The sequence below is a fragment of the Bicyclus anynana genome, chromosome 4 (genome assembly GCF_947172395.1).
Source record: "Bicyclus anynana chromosome 4, ilBicAnyn1.1, whole genome shotgun sequence".
Taxonomy (NCBI): domain Eukaryota; kingdom Metazoa; phylum Arthropoda; class Insecta; order Lepidoptera; family Nymphalidae; genus Bicyclus; species Bicyclus anynana.
In genome coordinates, this window is record NC_069086.1 from 7,862,499 (window position 1) to 7,877,046 (window position 14,548).

The 14,548-nt window shown below is 34.9% G+C and overlaps 2 protein-coding genes across 2 annotated transcripts in view; one reads left to right on the top strand and one right to left on the bottom strand.

Annotated features, from left to right (window-relative positions):
• Positions 1 to 463: 463 nt before the first annotated feature.
• LOC112053769 (probable Golgi SNAP receptor complex member 2) lies at positions 464 to 14,463 on the bottom strand. Its single transcript, XM_024093323.2, has 4 exons — positions 14,184 to 14,463; positions 13,880 to 13,985; positions 12,818 to 12,998; positions 464 to 1,221 (listed from the first exon to the last, which is right to left on the bottom strand). Exons 1-4 carry the CDS (start codon positions 14,312 to 14,314, stop codon positions 1,013 to 1,015), a joined length of 627 nt encoding a protein of 208 aa, XP_023949091.1. The 5' UTR covers positions 14,315 to 14,463; the 3' UTR covers positions 464 to 1,012.
• LOC112053766 (multiple C2 and transmembrane domain-containing protein) overlaps positions 3,541 to 14,548 on the top strand; it is a 58,261-nt gene continuing 47,253 nt past the window's right edge. Inside the window, exon 1 of the mRNA XM_024093318.2 lies at positions 3,541 to 3,753. Coding sequence (XP_023949086.2) covers positions 3,749 to 3,753 — 5 coding nt within the window. The 5' untranslated portion in view covers positions 3,541 to 3,748. The remainder of the gene's footprint in view (positions 3,754 to 14,548) is intronic.

Genomic DNA, 14,548 nt, shown 5'->3' on the forward strand with positions numbered 1-14,548 from the left:
TAAGTTTTATCAAGTAAAAATATTAAATATACAAAAACATACTTTGAAATCTAAGCCACTTTATCAACAGCACTTTTCATGCACTCCAGGGGAGATAATAAAACTATTAAATATAAATCACAATTAATACTTGATGTAGGTATTGAGCACTAAAACGAAATAGAAAAGAATAAGGGTTTATTTTAGTTGCCATGATTATAGTTGGTTGCAACCTGACATATTTATTGTGAAAATGGGAAAAAATTTCGAAAGTTCGGTTAGATCGAGATTTTGTAGTAAGGATTCGAAAGCCCCATGAGCTTGAGGGCCCCGGGGCACTGCACCGCCTAGCTACGCAACTGTCCGCCTGTTTATAAAAAGAGATTCGGAGCTAAAGCTTACCACGCTGCTCCAATGTTTGATATCCAAAAGAAATGAATGTAAAGATCTCACAGGTTTCTAAAGGATAATAAAATAATAGACATTCTTTCAGTTGCTTTTTCCAAATTTCGTTTAATTTATGTATAAATATAAACCAGATTTAGATAAAGCGAAAATAAATATCATAAAAACAAAGTAGGTATTCAATATTCCTTTTCAAAATGCATAAATCACTTAAAGCTACACTTCACCGTATATCGCAAAAATACATTGTCTTTTACATTTGCAAGTTATGAGCTATTTACTGGTTCGTAATTGCTATGTTACATTATGTTAACAATATATTAATATTATCATTATCATATAAATAAAATTGAAGTCTGTGATTTCAAAATTATTATGTTGTGTGTTTACACGATACTAAAACCAAACCGGGACAGACGGGCAGACTTGGCTAATCTTTAGAACAGCTGAACGGATTTTAATGGAACTTTAATTAGAAGTTATAGGTGGTTATTTGAGTAACATATAAAAAATCCACAGAAAAATCCATGGTTCCCGCGGAATTTGTTTTAAACTGAATTTTACGCGTACGAAGTCGCGGGAGTCCTCTAGTACACAATATTATTTAATTTTGTACATAATATTAATTTTATACAATATAAATGATCACCAGAACAATCACAGTCAAAGTGACCAACATGCCTCCAAACAACACATATTTGTCCTGAGAGACCCGTCGCTCGATCAGTGAAATAGTCGCATTGGACAATCCCAAAGTGTTGGCCAAATCTATCAGTCTTTTATGAGCACCCTTTAACGTGTCTCGGTTATACCTTAACGTCTGCAGAATATTTGAACCTGTAACAAACAATTTATTTTAGTTATTATACAAAAACGGCTAAAACACACGTGATATAACGTCGGAGTATACCCGACTAGTTTCGAACCCATACGGGGCCCTTAGTCATGAGTTGTTTCTTGCAACGCGGCACGATTCAAACTGAACTAGTCGGGCATACTCACGGTAGTTTAAATTCTAAAAAACAATTTATTTATTCATATTTATTTTTTATACCGTGATTGCCTACTGGATATGACCTCTGCCTTCGATTCGGACTCGGTTCAAATCCAGTCCAGAGCATGCACCTCAAACTTCTCAGTTGCGTATTTTAAGAAATTAATTATCACGTGTCTCAAACGGTGAACGAAAAACATGAGGAAACCTACATACCTGAGTATTTTCTTAATTCTCTAGTTGTGTGAAATCTGCCGATCCGCATTGGGCCAGAATGGTGGACTATTAGCCTAATCCCTCTCATTCTGAGGAAACTCGTGCTCAACAGGGAGCCGAATATGGGTTGTTAATGATGATGATTATAATGAAACTATAATAATGTATGATTTTTTAAAGCATGTTGATTATTGCCGGCTCTTCACAGCAGATCCTGCTTTTACAACCGGTGGTGCCTTTAGTATAATCACAACAATAAATCTGACGTATCGAAGAGTTTTTAAACTATGCGTACTTGATAAATCCTACTAATATTATAATCGCAAAAGTTTGTATGGATGTTTGGATGTTTGTTAATCTATAACGCCGCTACTACTGAAGCGATTTAGCTGAAATTTGGAATGGAAATAGATTTTACTCTGGATTAATACATTACTATAATACAAGACTACTTTTTATCCCGGAAAAATCCATGGTTCCCGAGGGATTTGTGAAAAACTAATTTCCACGCGGACGAAGTCGCGGGCGTCCGCTAGTAAACTAATAAACCTATACTTGCCTACAACGCAGAAATTTAAAGAATAATGAAATTTTATAAAACATTGACAAGATGGAGAATTATGACAAAGAATTCCCGTAATTTTTAATTTTAAATGTTATTATTTACAAGAATTTTGAAAATTCATTTTTATGCAAGTATTTTTTTACTAATCGTTGATCGCCCCAGCACGATTTTTTTATTAATTTTAGTCAAAGTAAAGATACTCGATTTCTAATATCTAATTATAGTGTAGATTACCATTACTTGCATATAGTGGTGAACTTATTATATCATTATAGCGAGTGCAGTGCCAGTTCAAGGTTTTGTATGGCATTTATTTCCTTATGACGTAAGTTAAACGCTTTGTAATCTTAAACATAGGTTGGGTAGGTATTATTAGTAATATTTCTTTCAAACACGATAATGTTAGGCCAATTGCACAACGAGACCGCAGCGTTACGGTTTAAGCTAATGAAAACTGTTAGGTATTGTTATAAATTACAGTAAAACCTAATTTTATACATTATTTTGTCACCATCACCATCATGTCAGCCGATAGACGTCCACTGCAGGCGATAAGCCTCTTTGTAGGAACTTCCAAACATCACAATTCTGAGCCGTCTGAATCCAGCAAATCCTTGAGACTCGCTTGTTGACATCTGTCCACCTGGTGGAAGGTCATTCTAGCCCTTGGTACTTCAACGTCCATCGGCTCTTTGAACTACGGGCCCCGCCCATTGTCACTTCAGGTTCGCGACACGTTGAGCGATGTCGGACTTTGGTTCTTCTGCGGATCTCCTCATTTTTAATTCGATCACGATGGAACGAGCTATGCAAGGAGTACCTAGCATAGCTCGTTCCATCGCTCGTTGTGTGACTCTGACAGGTAGGTCCGAAATATAATGTGATTCAAGAATTTTTAAAATTCAACCCCTGAAGTAGTGAAATAGGGGTTGAAACATTGATTTTCACGCGTACTATGTCTATAGTTCCCAGGTATTTAAAACATCAGCTACTTAAGTACGATTATTTAAGTTTTATTTAACTTTTTTCATTATAACGTATAAAATTAATAATATAGGTAAGTTAATATACCGTAATAAATACGCGCTATCTGAATTATTATAAATAAAAAAAACCACTTCCTTAATCACTGCTCACTGTTTATTACAATGACAAGATTTGATTTAACTTTTAACGATTAATTTTAATAGGTAATTGTTATTATTCGTACATTCAAGGTCGCGTGTGGGAACACAAATATCAATGGAAACATATCTAATATGTACATACATATTTAAGCAATTTAATGCCATGTTATAATTGAAATCATATTTTTCCTTTGACTTAATACAATGAGATGAACAACGCGTTGACTCTAGTTAGCTCCAACACATAAATAATTAAGCATTTGCCTCGTGGTTGTTCACAGTGAGCGGTGCTACACAAACGTGTTCCACGCACCACAGTGTATTATAATTTGTATAGAAACGTTTGAAAATATTACAATAACATTGTTCTAAGTTGGTATACTGTCAGTGTTACAAGTTTCGCGAAATCTATTGAAGTGCGCGTTTAGTGTCATTGTTCGCGGAGCACTGTGATTGGTCAAAATGTGGTATGTAGTAAATCTATACATATAAAACATAGTAGGGTTAGTTCGGTGAAGCTAACGTAACGGCTGGAGCGATTTTATTGATCCTTGATTTATAGGATTTACGAGTGTCAGATTCGTATAGCTTAAACCTACTATTTGTTTTTCATTAATGACACGTTAGCCCTAGCCCTCGACATTTAGGGTATCTAGGATTATTTCCTAGGGTGGGCCTGGCCTAAGATATCAAGTCTATTTTCGTACCATAATATAATTCTATATCAGTAGCCCAAAATCCTAGGGTGGGCACAGGTCCATTCTAAGCTGAAATCAGTTGAAATATAGACCGTCATGGCCGTCTGGCGTTTTGGCTCGTATTGTCAAAACATATTTAGAAACTAAAATTTTCATGAAGAACATTTAAAAAAAGTGTCAACTAGCCTATTGGGGGCATATAGGTTTTGCAAGCAGATTTGTTTCGCTAATGTTAATAATCTTAATACTCTTAATACGAATACGTACAAAGATGAAATTTGGCAGGGAGGTAGTTTATAGATAGTAGACGTCAGCTAAGAACGGATTTTGCGACAAGGCCGGATTAAAGAGGTCTACGAAGACGCGGGAATCCGCTAGTAACGATATATTAACCTAAGCGAAACAAATCTGCTCGCATTATTAAAACTGAATATATTTTTATGTAGGTATATCTCGGTTATCAACTTAACAACTTCATATAATTAACATGTTTATAAATGTAAAATGAAAACATAATAATAAAAAACTCTTGGTCAAGTGCAAAGCATTTAGAAAAAGTTTAAATAATAAGGTCATAGAGCATGACGCTATAGTAATTTATGATGGGTCACAAAACATCACTAGCACGTCGCGACGTTTTAATGCTCTGTGGTCAAAAAGTTGAAAAAAACTGACCTTTGCCTGTTGCCTTCCACTGAACCTGAGCTTAGGCACGTTTTCTCGCATGTATTACACCTTAAGCATTTACAATTATCCATACTAATATATAAATGCGAAAGTAAGTCTGTCTGTCAACTTTTCACGTCTAAACGGCTGAACCGGTCAAGATGAATTGCGGTATTCTGATAGAATGGGAACCTAGGAGCAGAACATAGGCTACTTTTGCCTTTAATATAAAAAGAGAAGGGGATGAAATAGGGGTTCATTTTTAGAGTTGTTGTTTTAAATATTTGTGCATAAATTATAAAAGAAATACGAAATGTTGTGATTCAAGAGTTTATAAAATTCAACCCCTAAAGGGTTGAAAGGAACGAAATCGCTAGTTATAAAATATAAATAAATCAGCGTTAATATTCTTAGTTATAAAATCATGAGAGAATAAAAGAAAATCCTGTCTAACGATACACCAGCTACTGATAAATAAGTACATAAATACAATCTAGAAAAAGGATTACGTATAGATAAGTATTAAGATAAGTATTACGTAGCAAAAAATAATGGACACCATAATACATACATTATACATTTACTCGTAGGTATTTAGACGTCAAAAATGAAACGTATCGAAATTCGTAGCGTATTTTACAAGTGGAGAAACAGAAGGCCGATTGGGTCTGTGCTTATTAGTTACTAGCGGACGCCCGCGACTTCGTCCGCGTGGAATTCAATTTTTCACAAATCCCGCGGAAACCATGGATTTTTCGGGGTGAAAGGTAGCCTATGTGTTAATCCAGAGTAAAATCTATTTTAATTCTAAATTTCAGCCAAATCGCCGCAAAATTGACAAAGTTTTATACAAACTTTTATCCCCTTGGGGGCAGAGTTGATCAAAATCCTTTCTTAGCGTATGCCTACGTCATAACATCTACCTGCATGCCAAATTTCAGCACGATCCGTCCAGTGGTTTAGGCTGTGCGTTGATAGATCACTATGTCAGTCAATCAGTCAGTCAGTCACCTTTGAGTTATATATATTTAGATGGTCCAAGAATAAAAGACTGTTATACCAAGATTGTTAGAGACAAACTTTAAGGGTAATCGGCGAATTGTTGCCACGAAGTTGTGTTTAGCGACTACGGACATGCCTTTTACATATTATCCTAAAGAAAATACAAAAATAACGCTTTATACTTTGACGATAAACGATGGGCCTTTGAAACCTGCTGCAGCCCAACTCAATCATAGTCCAAAAGCAATAGTTGCGTACCGCATTGCACTATGGTAAGAACTTGCATCCTTATCCTTATGGCTAGAACTTGCAGCCTTAGACTAATAACCTATAGAACCGCAACATCTAACAATTTTTCACTTCAAAGTAAACCACTTATGTGGCTATTTGAACGTAAGGCCTAGTTTGGACTACTTAAGTATTTTAGTCGAGTACGAACAATTTTGGACTTACCGCCCAAAAATCGTTCGTACTCGACTAAAATACTAAATAATATAAAGTAGTCTGTACTGTCTATAAGAGCCCTAATATCAATCGCCGACACGCACACAAGCCTACTTATCGTAACGTAGCAATGCGTTAAGGGCTCCCATTTCGGGGCACATAAAACTTGTTATTAATCTATTCTAATTAAGTTCTGACAGTATTTTTTTTATATTATTTACAAGTTGGCTCTTGACTACAATCTCACCTGATGGTAAGTGATGATGCAGTGTTAGATGGAAGCGGCCTAACTGGTTAGGAGGAGGATGAATATCCAAACCACTTTTCGGTTTCTACACGACAGCGTACCGGAACGCTAAATCGCTTGGCGGTACCTACGTCTTTGTCGGTTTCTTTAGGTAGTTAGAAAATTATGAGGTAGTTGGGTAGGTACAAGTACATAATATATAAGTGCCGATCTCTTAACTTATAGTCTCAAAGTAATTATACCTACACTTGCGTTTATCTTAAAGTGTAACAATTTTCATTATCACTGTTAAATAAAAATATAAAGACCGTCAACCGGACGACCTTACCGACTGAATTCTTTTATGAGTACAACATAAACGGAGATCGCGTTATGAAAAGTTAAGAGTGTGCAATATGTAATTTGGTGGTTACAAATGGTTCTGGATCTCAGATTCTGGAAAAGTTAAGAGCCTGATATTTGGGTAAATGATATTTCAAAGTGTTAGCTTCGTTATGACTATACAAAATACACAATTTATAAAACTTTTCTCGATAGTTTATTTTTTTGAAAAATACATATTTTGCTCACAAAATGTGAGCTTTCAATCTCAGGAAAACCAAACTTATTTTCTTGAATTTTTGTTTTGTATAGAAAATTAGGTATATATCTTGAACATGGCCATTTTGTTTTTCGTTATGTTGTTTAATTTACTTGCAATTAGGTAAAAATGGTTTTGGCGCTCACGTCATAAAATTTGCGTCGCGCGTCAATCGCTCCGTGCTTTTCACTCACGTGAAAGTCATAATTCGGCGTCTCGTTTGCGCTTCGAATTTTATCCATATCGTACCGACGCGCTGCGCGCTCTTAACTTGTCCGGTTTCTAGGTACAAGTACCTACATTTGACGCGACAGGGACCGGCCACAAGTGTACCTATTTCAATTACATCCCAGCAAGGCTGCAAAACCAGATTGTTAAAACTGTCCAAGGGTGTATTGGACTCGCGCACTAGGATTCCGTACCTCCGCATACAACGACAAAACGTGAACCTTCCAAATGATATTACGAGTCAATATACTATGGTCTTGTTAATTACCACCCTTCCAATTAAAAGAAATCAAGCGACTTGGTTTGCGTAACGACCTATCAAGGATATTAGTTGAATAAACTGAGGCCTTACCCATATGACACGTTGATTCACTTTCTACAAACGCTAACGCTTCGAAAACGAACAAAATGTATGGGAATGACAGATTCGATCGACAACTTGACACCTCGTCTATAGTGAATGTCATTCCCATACATTTTTTAATTTTCGAAGCGTTAGTGTTTGTAGAAAGAGAATCGACGTGCCACTTGGCTACAGGCCCTATACCCATATCGCAAAAGTTAACACTTTTTTTTTTATTCTTTACAAGTTAGCCCTTGACTACAATCTCACCTGATGGTAAGTGATGATGCAGTCTAAGATGGAAGCGGGCTAACTTGTTAGGAGGAGGATGAAAATCCTTTTGGTTTCTACACAGCATCGTACCGGAACGTTAAATCGCTTGGCGGTACGTCTTTGTCGGTAGGATGGTAACTAGCCACGGCCGAAGCCTCCCACCAGCCAGACCTGGACCAATTATGAAAACCTCATTTGGCCTAGCCGGGGATCGAACCCAGGACCTCCGTTTTGTAAATACCCACTGCGCCACGGAGGCCGTCAAAACCCACACATCAAAGAGCGCATAATCACTTAACAGCAGGCGAGATCGCATCAAAGGCGTGCAATTCTTAAACGCAAAAATGCATGACTCATAACAAACATGTATTGGAAATATTCCATTTTATACAATTTGTACTTATAGTGCCTACCCTAGTTAATATCCCTATGCACACCACTGGATCGCAGTCAAGAACCAACGATCTTTCGATGTATAAAAAAACGATAAGACGCGAGCAAGGCATACATTACAATTATACCTACCTAATTAAAGCGATGATTGAGATAAATAAAATTAATAATTAAATATTCTTGCGCATAAGGCCGAAACGAATTTTACGGTATTTTGATGTATTTTTGTGTGTCATTAGCAATAACCTCTGTGAGCAAATCAAATGCGAAATGAAAATATCGGTGTAGTAGGCGCTAAGTACTGTATGTATAATAATATAATATTATGTACCATAGGAATAACAACAACCTCATCCATATGTATTTTAATTGAAATTCATATTCAATAAACATTTTATAACGTACTAGCTATTAACTGCGGCTCCACTTCGCACGTTTCGTATTTTTTATATTCCTCGTAATTGTGCCTTTCTACGTCTACTCTATGCCTAAGAATCACAAAATAAAAAAATATATAAAAATAACATACTTATTCTATTGAAATCTGCAATGTATGTCTGTACGTATTATGTACCTATGTTTGTAAGGCTTGCTAAGAATAATCCGATTATCATCATATAATTTCATTTTAGCGCATTCAAATAATAGCTTGTTTTTAAAAAAGTTTTATTAGGTTAGGTTTTTTTGACGGCCTCCGTGGCGCAGTGGTAAGCGCGGTGAATTTACAAGACAGAGGTCCTGGGTTCGATCCCCGGCTGGGCCGATTGAGGTTTTCTTAATTGGTTCAGGTCTGGCTGGTGAGAAGCTTCGGCCGTGGCTTGTATACCACGACAAAGACGTACCGCCAAGCGATTTAGCGTTCCGGTACGATGTCGTGTAGAAACCGAAAGGGGTGTGGATTTTTATCCTCCTCTTAACATGTTACTCATGGTACTCGCTTCCAACTTAGATTGCATCGTCACTTACCATTTGGTGAGATTGCAGTCAAGGGCTAACTTGTAAAGAATTAAATAAAAAAAAAGGTATTCATTACAGTTAGCATGACACGTCTCCTTACAGAACTTCAATTCCTGTGTCAAAAGTAATTACATAGTTCACGTAGTACAGCTTTGATATTATACATTCAATTACTCCATACACAATGGTATCTAGACTAATTTAGTCTATTATGTTATTAGTTTAAAATCATTTCAACGTAAATACAAATCAAATATGGAATTTGAAGTGTTATACAACAAGGTCAGCACACGAACACAACATGCTAAAGGTAGAGACAGACTTATAAGACACGCAAATCGCAATGCACGCGACGGTTTAAGCCTATCCACTCGATTTTATATGAAAAAGGATTAGAAGCACACTTATTTAACGCAACCTTAGTCATTACCCTCTCAAGCCGCGTTGCATCGCGACAAGCTTTGAAACGACGTCGATTAGAAGTGGGTCAGGTCGAGGTAGGGCAGTCGACAGTCCTCAAGGAAATCACGGATTTTAAATAATTAACTCGATGACAAGTTAACTAATAACACGTAAATTATATAAGCACAATTTTTTTTCTTACAATATACGTACAAATTGATTTTTCTGTTATTTTTGCATGGTACTTCTGGAACCCATTCACCGTTATTATTTAAAGATAACCAGTAACCACGATATATGTAACTAGTGGACTCCCGCGACTTCGTCCGCGTGGTATTTAGTTTTTCACAAATCCCTCGGGAATCCATGAATTTTTTCGGAATAAAATATGTGATAATCCAGAGTTTAATCTATTTCCATTCCAAATTTCAGCCAATTCGCTTCAGTAGCAGCGGCGTTAGAGTAACAAACATCCAAACATACATCCAAACATCCATACAAACGCGTTTATAATATTAGTAGTAGATAGTAGATAGATTATCTAAAGTATTGCTATGCTGTCCGTTAAAATTCCTTTATTTAGTGTATTTAATCCCTTAAGATTGAAGAGGTTAGTGTATTTTTGAATTATAATTTACCTGCATATTTATCATGCAAAAACTCTAACCACATGACGACGAAAGTTTTGTCTGCCTACTGTGTATACACGCAAAAACTCTTATCAAATTACGACGGAGTAGGAGACTTAAGGTCACCTTTGTTTCATACAATGACAGAACTATGATTGTCAGGCAATACTTTTGCCTAAAAAAAGTACAGGAAAAATGGCGCAATGCTATTTTATGTAGGTACTTTAATTACAGCACAACCAATGGAATTTAAGTTTAAACAATAGTTTCCTCTTCTTCGACAAAACCATTTGGTGATTTTACAGACTTTGCAGTCAAAATGAATTTGAAACAATTTGTGAGTATGAACTGTAGCATATCATACAATTATCTCGATATATTACAAGTGAGCTCGCAAGCCGATTGCCTCATAAATTAACCTATATAAAGTTTAATATCCGACGTTTTATGTAATTATATGTATATCGTTGCTGTTGAATAATGATCTGAGCCAATAGAACTAAGGCAGTTGTTTTTTGATGTTAATTACGTTCCGAGTATGTCGTCCCCACAATGATAGGAGACGTCGATATAAATAAGTTCATGGTCTTAGATATATAAGAGTATCTATGTTCATGGTGAATTGATCTGAATGTCATTTTGATATGTCATTTTATGTTGTAGGTAGGTACTTAAGGTCGGTATTACCCCACGAACGAGTCCAAAATCAAATGAACAAAAAATTTATTTAGTTAGGATTTATCGTCAATACATACACTTACGAGTAAGTAATTGAAGTGTCTATAATTAATAATTAATTTGTTTGTTGGTAAACAGTACTCATCAAGAAAGGCTGTAGTATAACACTGAAACATTAATTACGCCATTACCATGATGATAAAGGATCATGACAATTCTCGAATGAAGTTATTTATACTTAAAGGTTAATAATTATTATTATTGTTATATTTAAATAATTAATCATTATTATTATTGATTCATTCATTAATGTTTTAATTTCTTTTTTAATTAATAATGTTCACAATGAGATCCTTATTCCTAAGTACGGACCAGCTCTTGGATCACCTGAGGCATAGATTCATAGGCATAACAGACATTATTTGTAAAATATTTGACGTCTATAAATCAGAGGCATCATAACCCCAAGAAAGATTGCTATAATACAAGTATTTTAATAAGGTAATTATATTAATGTTAGCAATATTATGATATCAGTTTTCGTGTATAAATGTAGACACTTGCTATATAACAATCATATTAAACACAGATGTATTGTTATTTCGACGCTTCAGCGATTTTCACATAGCAATTTTATTGTTGTTTCTTTTGCTACTGTTTTTATTACAGGCATTTAATTTAAAGTATGTAGTTACCTTGATTATCACTATCTGTAATTAATTGATTGAACAATTAATTCAACAAACAATTGAAGGTTAAATATATGACAGTTTGTTTGAAATTTCACCTCTTGAAGATAAAGAAACGAAAGAAACACACAAATTATAAATGATTGCTTAGTAGAATAATGTTCATTTACATCTTTATCAATAAAGCAATCTACCATTAACGTGTAAACATGAAACATAAAATTCTGTTCCAGTATTTGCAGCTGATATAGCAATAATTACTACAACTGCCACTTCAATAAAATGTTTTGATAAAATTTATGTTAAAACTGCTACTTCAGTAACATGTTATGATGAAATTTATATTAAAACTGGTACTCCAATATATTTTTTTAGTAAAATTCACAATAAATTTAAAGTCAAAATTTATTCTTACTATAACAAACACTTTTGAAATGTCAATTTCAAAAGGACTTGTAATCACCTATCTAACTATCGGGGCAAATGAAGGGGTAAAAATTTCTCACAAAGGAAACAAAGAACAAAACAAAATGTATGGAGCCCCTGTAGTCCTGAGCACCCTATCAGTGATTTAGATGATTCAGTGCTAGCTACGCCCACGCTACTTATGCTCCTGCCTTAAGTAAATAATAGGTTCTGCTAGCCAATTATGAACTTTGGACTGTGGTGGTATTGGAAGGTAGCAGAGTTCAAGGGTCCCACAATTGTCTAAATATAAATCATATTTTTTATATTTTCCTCTGAATATTAGCATAAAGTCCACAGTAACTTAGCTTCTCAGTAATCCTTCAAATTAAATTATTAAATTAAACATCATTGCAAAATCTAGTGAATGGTTGCCAAGAAGCAAGGCTCTGGTGACTGAAGACATGATTCCTCATGGTCATCATAGAAAACATCAAAAATTACATTTATACTTGGACAATTGAGTAACTGGACCCTTGAAACCTGCTACATTACTTTTATTTAAAGCCTAATCTCAACCTTTGCAAAATGATAATTCCTAATTTCAGCCTTCGTAAAATGAAGTACATCAGGCTTTTGAAGGTTCTTGCTCAAGCAATTAATTTCAGTAACACTAACATGCAACAAGAAAATAGACAAAATGTTGTCCAATGGGAGTGGAGTTGTCCCAGTACCAGTCATTCATACCAACACAATGGAAGAGATAGCATTTTTTCCGGTTGCACTAGCATTGGTTGAATTTTCTTTATTTGTCTTCACGAGGTTGCATGTTAATGCCACTAATTAAAGATTACAATTCTGTACATGCAATTTTAAAATAACGGTTACGTGCTTTACCTGTATGTAGCATTTCATCAACATTCCTGTGAGAGTTCTGCAAAGAACTCTGTTCTTGTCCCAAGTAATCAACAGTGATCTCTGTGTGGTCATGCCCAAACCTCCTGCTCAATAACTGTTCCCTCTCAATTTTCTCTTGCTCACGTCTGCGTCTCTTACTTGCAGCATTGTTGAGAGATGCCTGCAAATGAAGGAATAAACACTGTATATATTAATTTGAATTTTACAGTGCTAAACCAAAGTAATTTAATTATTATAAACCTCATTAATAAATAAATAATCATCATCATCATTATCAATCCATATTTGGCTCACTGCTAAGCTAGAGTCTCCTTTCAGAATGAAAGAAGTTAGGCCAATAGTCCTAATGCAGATTGGCAGACTTCACACACTCAGAGAATTAAGAAAATTTTTTGGTATGCAGGTTTCCTCACAATGTTTTTCCTTCACTGTTTGAGACATGTGATATTTAATTTCTTAAAATGCACACAACTAAAAAGTTCACTGGGCCTTGTCACAAAATCTGTTCTTAGCAGACATCTTTAAACTATAAACTAATTCCTTGCTAGATTTGTTGGTTCTACATCAAGTGGTTCTTGAGATTTTGTGATGAGTAACCTTTCGCTTACATGTATTTAGATGTATCTATTATGTAAACAGCTGTGATAGCCCAGTGGATATGACCTCTGCCTCCAATTCTGGAGGGTGTGGGTTCAAATCCGGTCCGGGTCATGCACCTGCAAGTTTTCAAGCTGTGTGCATTTTAAGAAATTAAATATCACTTATCTCAAATGGTGAAGGAAAACATCATGAAGAAACCTTAATTCTTTGCGTGTGTCAAGTCTGCCAATTCGCATTGGGCCAGCGTGGTAGACTATTGGCCTAACCCCTCTCATTCATGACTCAAGCTCAACAGTGAGCCGAATATAGGTTGATAACGAACGATTATGTAAATAGAAACCTTGTATTTTGTAAATTTTAACATTGCTTAAACTCATCTGAAATATATAATAAATATAAATATATGGACACATAAAAACTTGCTTGAAAACATGAACTTACCTGTATATGTTTATTATCATATTTTAATTGGTCGACTCTCATTTTTGCCATTGGCCTTTCATTAATGGGTACTTTGAATACTAATACATCTAACCTTTCACAATTCCTGAAAAATTATTTTAAATTTACTAAGTAAGTTAAATATTAAAAATTACTTGCAACATAGATTACACCAAAAAATTTATAAGTAAATAATATTCTCATGTAATTGATTGTTAGGTCTACATCTGTTTCATTAAAATTTCATCACAATTTAAATTGTTAGTAATAAATAAGAAAATGTTTTATTAGGAACTAAACTTACGCACTAATTGCATTAATTTTTGACTGGATAGCATTTTCTATACCCTCCCAATCTGGACTGTTCTCCAACTTATGGAATAAATTGGTTGTTTCCTGTATTAGTTGGGTCGTCTGATGATACAACGTCTCCATTTTATTTACAAAACTTTTACACTTATAATAAGTTTATGATCTATCACTTCTTGAAATTATATCGAATAAATTATCATGAAATCAAAATATCCAAAGCTGAGAGCTCAATTTTATTACCTATAAAAAACAGATACGTCGACGGTCAAATGTTTACCATGTAAATGACATTTGTGATTAGTTTTATATTGGCATTACTGCCGATATGTCATTAATTACGTGACGTGACACGATGGC

What these genes read in the sequence shown, in the direction of transcription:
- LOC112053769 (XM_024093323.2), bottom strand. Translation starts at nt 14,314, where the DNA reads ATGGAGACGTTGTATCATCAGACGACCCAACTAATACAGGAAACAACC. An exon ending in ATGATAATAAACATATACAG is followed by an intron (nt 12,999 to 13,879) that starts GTAAGTTCATGT and finishes CTTCATTTGCAG; the next exon opens with GCATCTCTCAACAATGCTGC. An exon ending in TGATGAAATGCTACATACAG is followed by an intron (nt 1,222 to 12,817) that starts GTAAAGCACGTA and finishes TGTTTGTTACAG; the next exon opens with GTTCAAATATTCTGCAGACG.